Source organism: Acomys minous (assembly GCF_964271855.1).
Source record: "Acomys minous genome assembly, chromosome: 18".
NCBI classification, from domain to species: Eukaryota; Metazoa; Chordata; class Mammalia; order Rodentia; family Muridae; genus Acomys; species Acomys minous.
The window spans coordinates 2,301,455-2,319,985 of record NC_140501.1 but is presented as its reverse complement, the minus strand read 5'-3'; the positions used below and the strand labels follow the sequence as shown (position 1 = coordinate 2,319,985).

Below are 18,531 nucleotides of genomic sequence, written 5' to 3'. Positions count from 1 at the left end.
AATTCAGACAAAAGAGGCAGTTGTTCTTTCCAGAATGTTTGCTGTTTTAACAAGAGCCACACGCTGTGTAGAACTGACCTGTTAGGAAGGGGTTCCATGCCCACGTGGTGCAGCAATAGGAGATGCACAGTAGACTTGACTGCCAAGGCTCAGTAGAAAGATGTTTCTTGTCATTCTCTCAAGTCTTTCTGGTTAGGAGAGGTTAGGATTTTATTGGCCAAATAATCCATCTCCTGCTTGCTTCTGTGTGTGCGTGCGCTCATGTGTGTGGTGTTGTTGTAGGGGTTGAAACTAGGACCTAACACAGGCTAGGCAAGCACTATACCACTAGGCCACACACACACATCCCTTTTTTTTTTTTTTAATTTTTTACTTCTTGAGACACAGACTCATTAAGTTGCCCAAGCTGTCCTTGAACTCAGAAAAGCGGATTATTTCAGCAGAGAAGAGAGAGAGAGTGTGTGTTGGGGCGGGGGGGGGGGGGGGAATTCTGGATTCTTTGGTAAACTATGCGTAATAAAATTTGTAATTTTAACCATTTTCAGTGTAAAGCTCGGGGACATTAGTACATTGAATTGTGCAGCCATCACTTTGTCCCTCTCAGGTCTTTTCCATCTTTCTGTATTGAAACTCTGATCCCATTATCAATTAAAAAACAAACAAACAAACCACCCCTTCCCTTCCCTCAAGCTTCTGCAGTTTAGGAGAAAATCGCATCCCTCAGGCTTTGCTGCAGTTATCAGGAGTCTGAGGAAAGGAGCATCGCTATCCGTGGGGAGAACGCAGAAATTTCCCGTTTTCCTAGTTGGGAGGGGAAATCTCCATTCTTCGTTTCCACCTGACAGCGCTCACAGACAGGGAGTCAGCGCCCCGCCCCTCCTGGCCTCGCCCCGCCCCGCCCGGTAACCTAGGGAACCCAGGTGAGGCGGTACCCAAAAGAGGCCAGATCCGGAAGTAGAGGCCGTCAAGCATGGTGACGTGTCCGAGTAGCAGTTGGCGTAAGCCTCGTCCGAGCGCTGGAATCTCAGAGTTGTTTTCATTCTCGAAGACTCCGGGTTCTTAATTTGCTTTGCCCAGAGTGTGGAGACTGACGGGGGCTGGAGGCCAGAGCTTGCAGGGCGCCTCGCCTTGGTCCCGGCGTTACCGGAGAGCCTCGAGTCATCCTCGGGAAAGGGGGAGGAGGGTCAAACGCCAAGAGTGTGCGATCCAGGGCCCGTGTCGTCGGGCGGCCGGGCCGAGCACTTTCTAACTTGCAATCGTCCTGTTCTCCGGGCCCTGCGCCCCTGCGATGTGAGACAGGGAACAAATAAATGTGATCGTTTCCAAAACCGGTAGATGCCGAGGAGCACCGGTGGAAGCGAGGGGCGTCCGCACTAAACATCCCTCTTAGCACAAGTAGAAGCTGAGAGCAGCAGACAGGCCTAGGGTGATAATGACGAGCTTAGAGGCCACCGAAAAGACTCAGTCTGTAATTCGGTGGCACGGTGAGTAGCGCCTGCTTTGGGGAGTGAGGGCCGAGGCAAAAGTGCAGTTGTCTGAGGTAGAAAAAAAAATTAGTAAAGACAAGCTAGGGGCGGAGACTGCCACAGTGAAGGTCAAGTTGGTAGTATCAGAAAAACAGGTAGTGGGGGGCCGGGGGCGATCGGAGACAACAGCTGATTCCTCTTTTGACAAAGGAAGTTGCCAAGACCCTCTTAGTCCAACGTTCAGTATGTTGATGTATTTGAGAGAGTCGCGCGCGCGTTTGAGGACACTACACTGCTTCTTGGTTATTAAAGTGGTCAGCATCTCCTCAGAGAACTACGGTATTCCATAGGTTTATTTTGTTTTTCCATCTAATCTTTACCACTCTGAGGAAGGTGAGCGTCGTTTTGTTTCCCTCCTGCTTTCATCTCTTCCTTGATGCACCCAGATGCCCAGGGGCACTAGCTAGATCGTAGCCTTCCAAAGTTAGAGCGCGCCCGGGCCAGTACGGATTCCCGTTGACTGTGTGCGCTTTCTGGTTGTGCCAGCGGTTGTTTTTGCAGGGTGCTAGATCTCACTGAGAATCTGGTCAGTTATAAATCTTCCTTGGGGGACATGTATGAACACCCACAACAATCTTGATAGCCCATGGGACTCCAACCTCCTTTGATTTTTACCTGTTTTCTGAACTTGCCCTTTATTGAATTTGGGGGTCACGGTCATCCAGGACTATCAGTGTTTGTTTTATAGTCTAAGATGATGCATTTTGGGGAAGAATACGATTGGAGCCTAAAGCTCCATTGGCTTTTTATGCCAAATGCATTTTTCCTGTAAAATATTCGGGAAAAGCAACACCTGCGCACTGCATGTTTGCGCACTTATGGTTACAGACATCCCCCACCATTTCCATCACCAGTGGGAAAAGCTACGCAACTTGCTCAAGAGTGATGACTCTACATTAGTCTTCTTTGGCATGACTACTTTGTTTGTTAAGCTCCCGTGTCTTTTTTTGCAAGCGCACCCAGAGCTACTTTCTATTCATTCACGTGCCCCCATTTATCCGGGTCCAACTCCGAAAAGATACGTGTACGAAGTGCACATCTGCCCCACACAAGAACGTGCCGCCATCTCCGACGCCTAGGCGTTATCATCACCCTTGCAAACACCTCTGAACGCTAAAGAGGAACGAACCGTTCTTCTCGCCCTAAGGAGGTGCCAGGGTGGCCTCCGGAACCAGACCGCGGGTGCCGGAAGCGCGCACGCGGAAGCTGCCCGGCCGGAGAGCTGAAAACCAGGAACGCGGATCCGCGCCCCGCCCGGAAGCAGCTCGCGGCGGCCGCACTGAGCGTGCGCATCGCGGCGCCGCGCATGCTCCGTGGAGGCCCGCTTCGGTTTCTGTCGCGGGGCCCCGCCGCGTCTCCCAGCGCTACCGGAACCAGCCGTTGCGGGCCGGCCTTCTCCGCGCCCCGGCCTTGAGGTGGTCTCCGAGCCGCCCGCCCCTCCTCCCTCGCCGTCCCTCCCTCGGCTCGTCCCAGCCGCCGCCGGCATGAGCGCCAGGCCGCCCGCGTCGCCGCCAGCGCGAGGCCCACGGCTGTTGCTGCTGTCGTCGCTGCTCCTGCTGGGGACGGGCCCGCGCCCGGGCGGCGCCTTCTACCTGCCGGGCCTGGCGCCGGTCAACTTCTGCACGGAGGAGAAGAAGACGGACGAGTGCAAGGTGGGGAGAGGCCTGGCGGGCCGGCCCGCGAGCGCGCGGCTGTGTGGGCCGCGGGAAGGGGCGTAGCGGTGGGTGGGGTCGCCTTCCCGGGCGGCGGCAGGGGGCTGGCTCGCACCGGCTGCACCCCGGCCTCCACCCTGCCGGGCCCACCCCTCCCCTGCTGTCCCCGACCCCGCGGCGGCGAGCCGAGCGCCCTTGGACTGGCCCTCCTCGCAGGGACGGGGTGACCTGCTACCCACATGGGGCGCTCCCAGCCGAGCGGCAACTTCCAATAACTTAATTTATTGCCTGTCGTTTCATTGTACTGTGCTGGAACTCGCGGTTACGACGGTTTATTCTCTCCAGGACTTTGAGACCTAACTTGAAGATTAGCAGTTGACAACCTGTGGAGACTGTGTTAGTAAACACTAGTTGTCGAGACGGTAACCCCCGGCCATTAAATGTTATTAAGGGAAAAAAACCCTGTAAAATAGCAAGAGACCTCCCCTCCCCCGGTGAGATTTTCCGCGATGGTTTTAAACACTTAAAAGACGCATATGGCGGGAGAAAGAACCCACCCTGAAAATGTTGGCTTCGTGGGACATCTGCCCACAAGTTTTTCAGTTTACCAGCTGATGGCAGCTTTTATGCTGTAAGGTACAGAGCATCACAATACACCATTATTTCGTTAAGTTACTAAAAAGTAGCCGTTTCGAGGATCGAGAGTCACCTTGAAACCGTTCATTTTAACAGTTCAACTAATAGTTAAGAAAACATTTATACTCTGTAAATAGGCTTGTTTACTAAAATTTTAAAGCTGGTGTTTATTTTATGACTATTAACTTTACTGCAGCTGTGAAGTTTGAGGTTGTTTTAGAGTGTTAGTGAGGCCATTAAATTTTTCGTGGCATTTTGCAGTTGCTGTTGTTGTTTCCAGCGTTGTGTGGCCTGCCGTCTGCGACTTGGTTGGGTGGAAGGGTGTGACGGTATCCCAGCCCCGAGGTGGGACACTGCCCCAGGGGTATCCTGAGACGCTGAGACGAGGGAGCCTCAACAGAGACAGTGCAGCTCCCAGGAAAGCGTTGCCCGTAAGTCCTGAGGAACTGAGGAGCCTTAGAGCCGAGTAAACACCTTAAAAGAGATCCATTGGAGAGAGGGATTCAGGAGTGCCCACTTCTGTTCTGTGAGAAAAGAGCAGAGAGCAGGGAACTGGGCAGACACAGCCTTTCCGTAGGGTTTCTTAGGGGGCGGAGCTTTCTGGACTACTCACCCCAAATTAGCATAACCTGGGATGAGTCCTACTGAGGGGCTAGAGATGGCAGTTACAGAGGTGGGGGTTGCTGGGCTGCTGGGCTGCTGCCGCTTTCCCAAGCAGAGGTTTGTGCCTTGAGGGGTAATAAAGTTCACAATGGGTCAAAGAGTTAGAGAGGCCGTTGTGAAGGCTGTAGGCTGAAGCAGGAGAGGTTGTCCTGGACAGCTCTCATGCAGTGGCCTGGTCTTTCTGAGGCGGCAAAGGTGCCTGGTTGTCTTTGAGCACTGGGCAGAATAATCTCTGTAGACAGACAGACAGACAGCTCCTACTGAGGTGCTATCTCCACAGCCCCAGGGCACGAAGGAGGCTCTGAGAGCCCTGAGCTGGGGAAGAGGACTGGCAGCGAGCCACTTTTAGATTTTAGTGGCCATGCTGCTGCTGCTGCTTAAGGGCTACAAAGCTCTTGGTCGTGGTGATAGTGTTGTGGGGAGGCAGCCGAGGTGGGGTTGGTGATGATGGTGGCCCATACTTTGCCTTTAGCAAATGTATGCTGTGTTCATAACTTCTCAGAAAAGCACATTCCTGACTGCTCCAGCAGCCGGGAGGACAGAGGCGTAAGAAGAGGCTGATGAAAGCTGATGTTATGAAAGCTGTGGTCCACACACCTAGAGACCTTGTGAGTTGGAGTCTGCGTGGGAAGCTGATTTATTATTATGTGCACAGTGCTCTGCCTGCAGGCCAGAAGAGGGCGTCAGATCACATTATAGATGCTGTGGGTGCTGGGAATTGAACTGAGGACCTCTGAGGCCCAGTCAGTGCTCTTAACCTCTGAACCGTCTCTCCAGCCCTAAGTGTTGTGGGTTTTTTGTTTTCTTTTTTGACGTTTTCAGGTCCTTTGAGGTTTTAAACTTTGATAGGTGTTAGGATAAAACAGGCAAGACATACTATTTCTGAAAGTTTGGGTCTTTGTTCTTAGCTGCTGTGTTGGCCAATGGGAAGAGGGATGCATTGCTGGCCTCTCTCTCTCTCCGGCTCAGCTGGTTGGTGTGGAGAACTTAAACGTGTTCCCTTTCCTCTCAGTGGGAAGGCACTCTGCACAGTAAACAGTTGTTACCTCAGTCAGGATGGTAACCCCTTCCCTCTGCTCTGAACAGATTGACTTTTCAGCTTAGGAGGCTGGAAGGGCTAAGGTTAGGTGCCCGCAGACTCAGAGTCTGGTGGGTTTTCTTCTGGTTCCCTGTGCATGTGTGTCTTCCTGTGGTGGAAGGGATGAAAGAGCTGCTTTAGCCAACCCCCCTTTTTTTTGAGGACACTAAGCCATTCATGAGTGCGTGGCACCCGAGGCTTGGTCATGCTCTGAAAGGCTTTCCTTCATGTACGATACCTGAGGGTCTGCTGTCAACCCAGGAACTGGGCGCCGGAGCGCATAAACATTCAGACGGAGCCCTCCATTTTTCTGAGGGAGCAGAGGGGCTTGAGAGTCAGAAGTGAGGAGCGAGGTCTTTGACACTGTTGCTCTCGTTCCTGGTCCTTCCCTCCTCTGCAGCAGGGACGATCTGCTTCTCACGTGGGTTTCTGAGAGGAAACACTGTGCTGCTTGAGTGCAGATGAAGCAAGTCTGGCTCAGTGTGATGCATGCAGTGTAGTCTGTTCTCATCCTACATGGGCTCTGTATGAGCTTTGAGAGACTGAGGAGTTTGCTGCCTTTAGAATTGTCACACAAGCCCTTCGTAGCTGCGCATGCCTTTACTCCCAGCACTGTGAAGGCAGAGGTGAGCTCGTCTCTTTAGTTTTCAGCCAGCCTGGTGTACATAATGGGTTCTAGGACAGCCAGGGCTATACAGAGAAACCTTGTTTCAAAAAACAACACAACAAAGTTTTAGGTTAAATTTCCTAACAGAGAAACAGGAGTCAATGGAACATAAAGTCCTATTTGTTTCTCTGACTTCCAATTTAGATCTTAGCCTTCATAAATATTAAGTTTTTGTTGTTTACTCTTTTAATATACCATGTTTATCATAACATATGCATACATTATCTGTCTAGTCATGAAATGTGCATTCTTATTTGTAGTAGAAACAGGGGAGTATTTTATTCTTAACCGTTTACTGTCTATGGCATGTTTAACCACTTATGCTTATCTAGTATTTATTAGACTGGTTCCAGTTTTTCTTTGCAGTAATTAGAATATATTTAATAGGAATTATTTGTGCATTTTAAAGGTTTTTTTTTTTTAAATTACGTGTGTCTGTGTGTAGCTAAATATGAGTGTTAGTGTCTATGGAGCAATAGGCGTCAGATTCCGTGGAACTGGAATTACAGGTAATTGTAGCCACCAGATGGGTGGGTGCTGGGAATTGAACTTAGGTCCTCTATAAGAGCAATGCTGACTCTTAATGACTGAGCCATCTCTTCAGCTCCTATACAAATATTCATGGATGTAAATTTAATTTTAAGTTTATTTTCTGTGTATGAGTGTTTTGCCTACATGTATGTCTGTTGTCGTCTGTGCCTTGTGCCCACGGTGTTCACATCCAATACTTGGAACTGGAGTTACAGACACTTGTTAGAGCCACAAGGATGCTGGGTACCTGGATCCTCTGCAGGAGCAGACAGTGGCTTTAACTGCTCAGGGGTGTGTGTGTGTGTGTGTGTGTGCGCGCGCGCGGAGGAGTGCAGGGATCCCACTAGAGCTGTAGAAAGTTGTGAGCCACTGACATGGGTGCTGGGAACCAAACTCAAGTCCTCTGCTTGAGCAAGGATCCCAATATTAATATTTATTTCCCAGTTACTTTGGTTTGGATTGTTGAGAGGGGATCTTACTCTCCTGACTTAAGTACAAAATATTTCTGCTTTAGCTTCCCTAATGTTGGGATTCCAGAAGTGGCCTGCTACCAGGTCCAGTTTAGTTACACATTTAAGAACTGTATGATAAGCTGGGCCTGGTGGTGCATGCCTGTGATTCCAGCACTCGGGAGGCAGAGGCAGTCGGATGTGAGTTCGAGGCCAGCCTGTTCTACAAAGTGAATCCAGTGCAGCCAAGGCTACACAGAGAAATCCTGTTTTGAAAAATCAAAAACCAAAACAAAGCTAGATGATACCTGATACCCTTTTTACTTTTGAAGTGTTAGGTATTGAACCAGGGATTTGGAAATGTTAGGCAAGTGCTCTACCACTGAGCTACAGCCCCATTCCTGAAACACTTTCTTGTATAACTTTCATTGCCCATTGCCGTTGAGGTGTCTAGCTTCCCCTCCCTAGAGACAAGGTTTCTCTGTGGCCTTGGCAGTCCTGGAGTTGCTTTGTAGACCAGGTTGGCCTCAAACTCACAAAGGTCCAAGTGCCTTGGCCTCCCAAGTGCTGGGATTTCAGGCGTGCACCACTATGCCCACCTACCTTGGACACTTTTATACCGTGTAATATAGAGATAATCCCTAAGGGGAAAGATTTTCTTTCCTGGGGCTGGTAGGATGGCTCAGCTAGTAAAGATCCTTGGCACCAGCTGGGCTTGGTGGTGTGTCACAAAATAAAACAAGGAACACTTACCGACATGCCTGACAATCTGACTTCAATCTCTGGAACCCACATGGTAGAGAGAACCGACCCCCTAAAAGTGTCTTTTGACCCCCACATGCTATGGTGTGCATTTGGAGGTCACACACACACACACACACACACACACACACACACACACACACACGGGGGGGGGGGGGAAGCGGGGGGGGGGGCAGATTGTTTTGTTGTGTTGTAAAGAAACGTGACCAGCTCCGCCCTCTAGTGGCTAACAACAGAACAGCAAAGCTCATGCATTAGTTTAGCAACCCTGATACAATGAAAGCTTAGTCATACTTTTAACCTTCCTTTCTTGGTAGTTATTTTTAGAAGATTTTTATAACTTGTGTCTGTTATTTTAGGAGCAGTTGCTTTCAGACATGGAATTAGTCAGATTTAAGAAAGCAGCACTGAGCAGATGCAGAATGAATGTGTCACTTGCACTTTGCATTTGACTGTGGATGTAGTATTTTGAAGTTATTTGAAAGAAGAATGGATTTGTGTGTATGTGTGTAATTGTTACAAATGGTCAGTATTTACTAACAGTAAATAAGCATTCTACCAGTTCTTCCTTCCAAAGGTATACAATTAAACACGTGAAACAATGTCGCAGGTGTGCCCCAGGCTCTGCTGGAACTGGCTGGCCTTTTTTTTTTCCAAGACAGGGTTTCTCTGTGTAGTCCTGGCTGTCCTGGACTCACTTTGTAGACCAGGCTGGCCTCAAATTCACATAGATCCACCTGCCTCTGCCTCCCTGAGTGCTGGGATTACAGGTGTGCACCACACCTGGCTTAGTGTCGGTCTTCAACCACCTGTCCCACTCTTGCTTGCAGGCTTCGCAGTACATTTCTAGTTCCTTGTGGCAACCAGCTCCTTCTCTGTTGCTATGAGTTTAAGTATGCACCTGGTGTGGTGGACACCGCTGTAACCCTGGCACTTGGAGGACGAGAGAGCATCTCTGAGTTTGAAGCCAGCCTGTTATGCTGCGTCACATGTTCCACCCAGGATGCTTTTCCTTTGTTTGTTTTTTAAAGATTTATTTAGTTCATATACAGTGGTCTGCCTCCGTGTGTGCCTGCAGGCCAGAGGAGGGCATCAGATCTCAATTATAGATGCTTGTGAGCCACCATGTGGGTGCTGGGAATTGAACTCAGGCCCTCTGGAAGAACAGCTAGTGTTCTTAACCTCTGAGCCATCTCTCCAGCCCTGGTTTGTTTGTTTGTTTTGTTGTTGTTGTTTTGTTTTTTCAAGACAGGGTTTCTCTGTGTAGCCTTGGCTGTGCTGGACTCACTTTGTAGACCAGGCTGGCCTAGAATTCACAGAGATTTGCCTGCCTGTGCCTCCTGAGTGCTGGGATTAAAAGCGTGTGCCACCACCGTCCAGCTTGAGACAGGATTTCTTAAATCTCCAGGAACTCTGTTTGTACACCAGGCTGGCCTGGAACTCACAAAGATCCAACTGCTTCTGCCTCCCTGCATGCTGGGATTAAAAGTGTACGCCACAGTGCCCAGTGGTAAGCTTGATTTCTAAGCGTGTTTTAAACTGGAATTTAAAGACAGGTCTGGGCTGGCTGTAGGATGGCGGGTAGTTTTTTCTGTGGACCTCAGGACCGGCACCTAAGGCTAATTAGAGTGTGAATGCAAAACAGAGAATGCATGAAATGTTTTAGCTAATTGGTAGTGTTAGATCTGTAATAAACGTAATATAATTTCAGAAGCTTCTTTAAGGTTACATGGGAGGCTCGGCATGGTGGTGTTCACCTGTGGTCCCAGCTGGAAGCTCAAGGTCATCCTTGGCTCTACAGGCAGGTCAAGTCCAACTAATTAATTTTTTAAAAGAATATTTGAAAAGAAGCAGCATACACTTGAGCACTTAGCCTTAGTTATAGCACACAGGAGAGAGATGAGTATCTTTGAAGAACTTACACATAGGGATAGAGAGGCTACTGAAAATAACATTGGCATTCTGTAATTCTGGAACACTGGTGTTTTAACGTTGGGTTTTGCTATAGTTCAGCATGACGACATATCTGTTAAGAGCATTGTATGCGAGTGTAGTAAAGTCCCAGGAAAAGCAGCTGTCATGGTGAAGAGATTGCAGCCTTGCAATGTTCAAGGGTTATGACTCAGAGAAGACAACGGAGATGAGAAAATGGGAGTAGAGAGTTGGATGAGGCGGTCAGTTATGAATGCTTGGCTTACAGGTAAAGCAGGCGCAGTGGCTCTCAAGCTGCAAGTGCTTTTACAGTCTTAGGTGGTTGAGGAAGAAAAGATAATATTATTTATAAGGATTCAAGATTACACAAACATCTGATTTTTTTCTTTTAGAGCCCTTCAGTGTACGGCACCATAGGCATGTCCTCAGCTATCAGCTGTCGAGGCTGCTTTTACACTAGGGATACCTAAGCTAGTTACTCTGTCTCTACGCACCAGAAAGGCTATAGTGACTGGAGTAAAAACCCTAAGTATACAAAGAGATTATTTCTATACCACCCGGCTGCGTGGTATCCTATTAGTTAAGAGGACGTTGGCCTTCTGTGACCATTTAAATTTAGTTAGCATTAAATACAAGTTAAGAAATCAGTTTTTCAGCTAACTAGCGATGTTGTAAGTGGCTAGTACAACCCAGGCGCCCAGGAGCCGCAGTGGTCTAGAGGCCGCCACAGCCAAGCGCGCAGGTGAAGAACGTGCCAGCAGTAGAGTTGTGTTGGGCACTGCTGCGTGGCAGGAGGCGCTTAGCTTTACCCTTGGTGTGTGATGGTGAAGCTTCTCAAGAGCTGCTGGAAACCAGGGTTCTCATTTCATTCTTCAGGTGAGAAAGCCCAGCCCCCAGCTGGGGTCAGGGTTAGGACTCAAGCCTGCCTTAGACAAGGCTGCGAAGGGTGTGTGCTTACTGATAGCCACTGACTTGCACCATGTGATAGCGGTGGAGGGCTGCAGATTTTGAAACTGAAAATAGAAGTCATATACAATATAATGACTCATTCCTCGGGAGAAATCTGGAGGTGGAAACTGGACCTCCCTTTCTTTATTAGATGTTAGAACATGTGAATTCAGATGTGTCGTCATAACAGTTTTTATGAAAATTATTTTGGCTGAGTAAACAACGCACTAGAAGCTTTGCCTTCACAGTGGTTGCATATATTTGTCTTTAATTAAATATTCTGTGATGCTGAAATATCACATCCCATCATCTTTTTAGCCGAAATGGCCAATGGTATATTTTATGCAAAGAGACATTTTTTTTAGTGTTGGAGCCAGTGTGGCTATTGAGTTGCTATTTTTCTTTCTTTAGAGGCAGGGTCTGTTTGTGTAGCCCTGGCTGTCCTGGAACTTGCTCTGAAGACCAGGCTGGTCTTGAGCAAAGATCTAAATGCCTCTGCTGGGATTTAAGGCAGGTTGGTGGTGGTGGTGGTGGTTCTTAAGTAGAGAGTTTGCCTGTGATGCCCTTTACAAAGGCTGACAATGTCTTTAGGAGTTTAGGATGAACACCGTAATTTTACTAGATTCTATCTGTTTGTAGAATCAATCTTTTTGTCTGTATTTTAGCAGAGTTGGCACTGTTTAGATACTTTATACATAGCAACCAGTGATCTAACATAGTCCTACAAGATAATAATACCACCATTTTGCAGATAAGGAGACACATGAGGAATCTGACATGTGAAATAATTTGACCTGAATCACACAGTTAGTAACTGATAACACAAGCTGTGGAACCCAGGCAGTCTGGCCTGCACTCTGTACTTTGGTCTGCTATATTCTACTGTTACCCTAGTGACAATGTACTTAACTGTCAGTTTAACTTTTAATATGTTTCTTATTAGTCGGGTAGAGACAAGCATGTAGAATTCAGGAACAATTTTCAGGAGTTGATTGTCTCCTTCCAACCTGGGATCCAGATACTGAACTCAGGTTGTCAGACTCACACAGCAAGCTGTTTGACCCACTGAGCTGTCCTGTCAGCCCTGTAGGCCTGTTTAATTGCACACTGCATGTCCTGTCTCGCTTTTGGGGCAAGTATGGAATACTGGTGAAATCAGAATGACACTCTGTGCGGCTTTATGCTGTTCTTGACAGCCACAGCAGGCTTAGCTCAATGCAGACATTTGTCCCAACTAAGTATCTTAAATTTTGTTTAGCACCAAAAGCATTTCAGGACACAAAAGGCTGACTTGAAAGCTTTGGTAGGAAGATGCCGTTTAGTCCGTGTTTCCCAGGAAGCTGAGTCAGCTTCTCTCCCCCACCTTTGTGTTCTTACTGAGACAAGTGTTCTGGTTGTCCTGGAACAGAATTTACTAAGAGATGTATTTTGTTTTTATTCGGGGTCATGCCCATATGGGTGTGCATGTGCTCTGAGAGGCCAGAAGAGGGCATCGAGTCCTCTGGAGCTGGAGATGCAGGTGGCTGGGAGCTGCCCTGGCAGGGGTGCTGGGCACTGAACTCTGGTCCTCTGCAAGGACAGTTCACCCTCTTAACCATCTCTTTCTTCATCCCCTAAAAACAGAAACAACTTTTGTGCTGTAGAAGGAAGTTCTGAATTTGGAAATCAGGCTTTTAAAAGCAGAGCAATAAATGCTTTTTAAAATATATTGGATATTTTAGAAAGTTCATAATTTCAACGGCATTAGAAATATTGGAGACATTTACATCTGTAAAAGTTATATTGGTATGTTTTAATGTGTACAGTTCATTAGTTGAACATATAAGAGAATAGCTGAATAGTTCAAGCATGGAGCTTTGTCTTCAGTTCCAAGTATGACCTGTGTCTGTCTTCAGGGTTCATGTCCTAATTCTGTGCTTCCTCATTTCAGGCTGAGATAGAACTGTTTGTTAACCGGCTTGATTCAGTGGAATCTGTTCTTCCCTATGAATATACAGCGTAAGTTCCAGCTTGGTTTTATATAAACGTTTATGCAACTCATCACAATTTTGTATGTAGAGCTGTATTCATCTCCTGAAGATCGGGTAGAGATGGAGGACACAGGGCTCTGGGGTAAAGAGGTGCTCAGTAGAGCAGAGCACGCGCCGCTGTTACAGAGGGCCCAAGCTCAGTCCCCAGCAGGGTAATAGGTACGTCTAAGCAAAGACTTCCCTTTTTATCTGACTAAAAAACAGTTTTGTTCTTTTTAAATTTTACACACACACACACACACACACACACACACACACACACACACACACACACACGTTTTGCCTGCCTGAATGCTTGTCACCACATGCATGCCTGACTTTGGAGCAGAGGAGAGCATCAGATGCCCTGGATCTAGAGTTAGAGATGGCTGTGAGCCACCACGTTAATGCCTGGGCTTGAACCCAGGTCCTGAGAAAGAGCGGAGCCGTCTGTCCAGTTTCTCCTGTACATTTCATAAAGAGAATTCTGCCTCACGTTGTCCCCACAAAGAACCACTATTTTGTCTCTGGGACATTTTTTTGCCTCTGAATATGTGAATGTACTGAACCGTTCTGTGTAGTTTTGTTTTAAACAAGGGTTAGCTTATATTTGACTTGCGTCTTGTCTCTCTCAGCAGTGTCCTCTCATCTTTCGTGTCAATATACAGTCATTGAAAAGCTGCCAAAATAAGGAACGTTTGAAGACCGGCCAGTGTTCTTCATCATTTCCTTGTGTTCATGTGTTGATGTTCTTCCCCCAGGTTTGATTTCTGCCAAGCATCAGAAGGAAAGCGCCCGTCTGAAAATCTTGGTCAGGTGTTATTCGGGGAAAGAATTGAACCGTCACCATATAAGGTTTGTATTTAGTGTTGATTAAAAATTACTTAGCCATAGTTTTGGAAGTTTCTTTTTTGTTTTTGTTTTGAGAACTGTCTCAAGTAACGTGGGTCTCATAGGTAAGAAGCAATTCCTTTCCTCTGTATCCAGGATAATTTCTTTCTTTCTTTTCTTTTTGAATCAAAGTTTATCTTACTTGTATAGGTATTTTGCCTGCATGTCTGTCTGTGCACCACTGTGTGCCTGATGCTCTCAAGGACCCCTTGGAATTGGAGTCACAGGTGGCTGTGAGCTGCCATCTTGTTGCTGTGAATCAAACCCTGGTCCTCTGCAAGAGCAGCCAGTTCCCTTAACCACTGAGCCATCTCTCCATCCCACAGTTGTAATTTCTTAAAGCCACATTTTAGAAAGACCCTCCTTCTTGTCATAGTGTCACCGACAGTCTGTCCTGATGAGGTTGCCTTCGCACAGCTGGTGTGTGCCGCGGCGTGGAGACCACTGTCCACTGTGCGGCACACCTCACACTCGCTCTCCCTGTTGTCGCTGTCTTCGTCTTTCTCTTTCTGAATGGTGTCTGTAGATTTTCTCTGTCCTTAAGTGTGACATTGACTGGGCCTCTTTACTGTATTTTGAAGATTTTTTTTTCTTTTTTTAAGATTTAATTATTATTCATGTACGGTTCTGCCTGCATGTATGCATATAGGCCAGAAGAGGGCGCCAGGTATCACTGTAGATGGCTGTGAGCCACCATGTAAGTTGCTGAGGATTGAACTCAGGACTTCTGGAAGAACAGCTAGTGTTCTCTACCTCTGAGTCATTTTTAAATTAAATTTTTAGCCTTGGTTTATTTAGTTTGTCTTTCTGTTTGAATTATTAAAGTATTTGGGGAGAGAGAATATAGCTCATTTGGTACGGTCCCCCCCCCCCTTTTTTTTTTTAAAACCATGGGCAGTAGCCTGGGGTCCACCCTCAGAACCCCAGAACCAAGCATGGTAGCATAGGCCTGTGATCCCAGCACTCAGGCATTGGGAGCAGGAAGCGTAAGTGAAGCCAGCCTAGAACCTACCTGAGCTCTGTCTGAAAAATGAGAAGAGTATATTTGAAACATACATTGTTTCTAGGATACCAGTTAAGTGAACCTGCACAGAGTGTAGGCTGTTCTCATCAATGTATGTTCTTCATCATTTCCCACAATTTTCCCCTTGTAACTGTGATCTTCTCATGTTATGTGCTCTCCTACTGCACAAAGAAAGCAGACCTCTTTGACAACAATTAAGGCAGTTGATAATCATAATAACAGTAAGTGGTGTGGAGGAGTATGAAATGAAAAGGAAGTCTCCTCTCCCCTAGTTCTACCTAAGTTCCCTCTTAACCTTTCTTGAAGATTTCTACACACCTGCAAGTTGATATAAGTACAGTTAGACTGGCTGGCTTATATCTCGCTCTGCATTGTTTGCTGGCCTTGGTTTCCTGGGCCTCTGGCCCTGTTAGAACTCTCCCTGGAAAGACGTCGTCCTTTGACCCCACAGCTGCCTCTCCTGCCATCCCACCCTTCCCTCCTGGGGCTTAGGCTCTGCCATTAGGACCTGGCCTCCGTGTGCCTGAGCACCTCCTCTCCCTTGGCCCTGTGTCACATGGCTGAGCTTGCAATGCTCCTGATAGCCATCCTGCTCCCTCTCCGTCCAGACCCTAGTCTGTGAAGTCTTAGGTGCAGAAGGATATAGTCATTGTATAAGTTTAATCTACTACAGTTAAAAAAACAAAAGAACGTTTTTATTCTTATTTTGTGTGAATGGGTGTTTTGGCTTGCACACATGTCTGTATCATGTTTGTGCAGTGGCTGTAGGGGCCAGAAAGTGGCCTTGAGTACTCTGGAGCTGGCTACAGGTGGCTGCTAGCTGCCCTGTGGGTGCTTGGAACCAAACCAGGGTGGTCTGGACAAGCAGCCAGTGCTCTTAAACACTGATCCATCTCTCTAGCCTCTGCAGCGTCATTTTTAATCATAAATCTGTCCTCTTCTGTATTCTAATCTAAAAGTCTCTGCTCTAAAAAAATATATATATATATAAAATCAGTGATCTTAAATTATTTAGTAAGATGGTTGAACACCATAGGGAATGAAGTCACAGGGGAAGAACTCAGTTATGTCTGTAACGGGGCGTATCAAGCAATGGTTCCCTGCTATGAGTTTCTTTGAACAATTACTTTGCTGGTATTGGATTCATTTTCTAGTACAGGGTGATTGTCAGGCATATCTGTGAAATTGTACAAACAACTTAAATATTCCAGTGGAGGAGGAGGTGGGCGGCAGTCGCTCACGCCATTGGTCCCAGCACTTGAGGTGGCAGAGGCAGGCTGCTTTCTGCTGCAGGGATCCTTCACTGCCAAGGACAGGCAGCCTTTCGCACAATAAACTGAGAAAGTCAGGAAAAGACTAGTACGGACGCATTCTGTGTAGTGTTCTGCCTGCATGAACACTCACTGCCAGAAGAGGTCACCAGATCACATTATAGCTGGTACCATGTGGCTGCTGGGAATTGAACTCAGGACCTCTGGAAGAGCAGTCAGTGCTCTTAGCCTCTGAGCCATCTCTGCAGCCCATTTTTGATGTCTTAACTATATATAAGACTCTTGAGTCCTGGGACTTTGCAGATTTAATCCCTTGTCCTGGGAGCTGAGGTAAAAGTAGAACAGGAGGATGCTTAAATGAAGAAAGATGTGCATTTTCACATTAGCGTATTTTACGTTCAACAGAAACTTTTAGGATCAAGATGTGTGTTAAGCAGGACACAGTGGCACATCTACCTGTAGAGATGCTAAGGGCAGTTCAGGTCATCCTGAGAGAAATAGCAAGGTCCTATCCATCCCCCAACCAAAGTGTTAAGTTCTTCAATTCCCAAATTCTTGAAAGACTAAGGCATATGAAAACATAGTATTGGGAGATGAGATTTTTCTTTCCAAATCAGCCATAAAGTTTGGATTCTTAGAGTCAGCCTATTTTTTTGAAAATGGAGCCAAGAGAATTAGCTAAGGAATAGGATATTGGCTGGGTTTTCATTTCCTAAGGCAGAAAAAACAGAAATGGAGTGACAGAAGAGTAAATTTGGGACATGAAAAGTGTAAGGCATCTCATGCTGTGTTGTGGCTACTGTGGTACCTACATACTTTTCACACACACACACACACCATGGACTGGCTCAGTCGGCAAAAGGTCCTTGGGATAGGGAATTCTCGAAGCGTCGGTGGACAAAGGTAAGGCAGGTGACAGAGACAAAACTCAGGATTGAGTTTGCGTCTGAGTGTATTTTGCAGCCAAGCAGTCTAAATTTTTTACATTCATTTCAAAAGCAGGGGCCTTGAGGTTACATTTTCCCACAGAGCAGATTCAAGGAAGTCAGTGAGCACTCAAGCATACACAGTGCAGGTACAGAATGCAAAGTTATTGTGTTGTCAGAGTTTGAATTACAACTTTGAATGTAACAATGCAGGGTACAGAACACACAGCAAAGACGTCACAGCTTCTAAGTTTACTGGCTTGGTACCAATATGCATGTGCTCCCTTTGTCCAGGGGTCAGTGTTCTCTCCCTTACGGAACTTGTGCCCAGCACCTGTGAGCCAGGGCAGTTCTTTCTTTAGTTCCCTTTTTTCATATCTGAGCGCCACTATCTGGAGTTTTTTGAAATACCCTATTTCTTTGTAAGCCATAACATAACTTATTAACTAATGATTAATTTTCAGTCATGTTTCTTTTAATAAGTGTAAGTGAAGTAGAGCTCCTCTGGACTTGGACGGTCCTGGCTGCAGTCCCAAGTTAGGGTCGTCTCATAGCAGCGTTCATGCCTGAACAGTCCTGATTTGGGAGTGAAGTAGAGTTAAAAAGAAAGAATAGATTCCAGCACAATGAGAGAAAAGAACTGCGATTCAATTTCTCCTGGCAGAAACATCAGCTCTTGTGTAGGAGGCTCTCCTCTGTCAGGGGCCGGAGCCTCAGGCCTGTGTAGTATTTGTCACACAGACTCCACTGGACAGGTCGTCACACACACACACACACACACACACACACACACTCTCTCTCTCTCTCTCTCTCTCTCTCTCTCTCTCTCTCTCTCTCTCAAACTTAAAGATGTGTATTTTATCATATGGAGAGTGATAGAGCAAGACACCTCCTGGCTACCACATATGTGCACATGGGCACTCCCACACCTCTCTGCATGCATGTACACAATAAAATTAAGTAAAAATAGGACAAAATTGAGCTTGTGTGTCATAAATGGAGATTGGTTTCCTTGACAGCTAATAACATTTTTTTAAAGTCCACAGCAACAATGATGTAAAATATAGAATTTCCAACTAAATATAAGAAGAGCATTGTTTGTGTGGCTCAACTCTCTTGGGTTATACGCTAACTGGATTTCTTAGTTTGTGTCTCTTATGCCTTGGTTTTTCTTGTTTCTTAATATTTATTTATTATGTATATGGTGTTCTGCCCGAATATGTGCCTGCACACCAGAAGAAGGCACCCGATCTCATATAGATGGTTGTGAGCCACCATGTGGTTGCTGGGAATTGAACTCAGGACCTTTGGAAGAACAGACGCTGCTCTTAACCTCTGAGCCACCTCTCCAGCCATGCCTTGGTTTTTCTAATCTGTAAACTGTGACTAAGAAGGCTAATGTACCCAGTTGTTGGGATGGATACACGGTGCTTGATGAACATAAAGTACATGGAGCGTTAGGGGAATGTTAATTCTTGCTGTATAATCAGATGTCCCGGGCTGAGGAGAGGGCTCAGTAGGTAAAGTGATGCCACATAAAAGCTGGAGGAGCACAGAAGCAAGAGA

The 18,531-nt window shown here is 46.7% G+C and overlaps 2 protein-coding genes across 2 annotated transcripts in view; one reads left to right on the top strand and one right to left on the bottom strand.

The window, feature by feature from the left end:
* Positions 1 to 399: 399 nt before the first annotated feature.
* On the bottom strand, positions 400 to 2,999 carry LOC311589502 (uncharacterized protein). Its single transcript, XM_084768000.1, has 2 exons — positions 2,656 to 2,999; positions 400 to 1,283 (listed from the first exon to the last, which is right to left on the bottom strand). The coding sequence occupies exons 1-2, from the start codon at positions 2,832 to 2,834 to the stop codon at positions 1,037 to 1,039; spliced, it is 426 nt and encodes a 141-aa protein (XP_084624126.1). The 5' UTR covers positions 2,835 to 2,999; the 3' UTR covers positions 400 to 1,036.
* Positions 2,856 to 18,531, top strand: part of TM9SF2 (transmembrane 9 superfamily member 2) — a 46,398-nt gene continuing 30,722 nt past the window's right edge. Inside the window, exons 1-3 of the mRNA XM_084767999.1 lie at positions 2,856 to 3,178; positions 12,775 to 12,842; positions 13,615 to 13,708. Coding sequence (XP_084624125.1) covers positions 3,011 to 3,178; positions 12,775 to 12,842; positions 13,615 to 13,708 — 330 coding nt within the window. The 5' untranslated portion in view covers positions 2,856 to 3,010. The remainder of the gene's footprint in view (positions 3,179 to 12,774; positions 12,843 to 13,614; positions 13,709 to 18,531) is intronic.

Bases quoted from the DNA above. Each gene is read 5' to 3' on its own strand.
- LOC311589502 (XM_084768000.1), bottom strand. From the start codon at position 2,834: ATGCGCGGCGCCGCGATGCGCACGCTCAGTGCGGCCGCCGCGAGCTGC. The intron at 1,284-2,655 runs GTTCGTTCCTCT...CTCACATCGCAG, and splicing joins TCCTTAGGGCGAGAAGAACG to GGGCGCAGGGCCCGGAGAAC.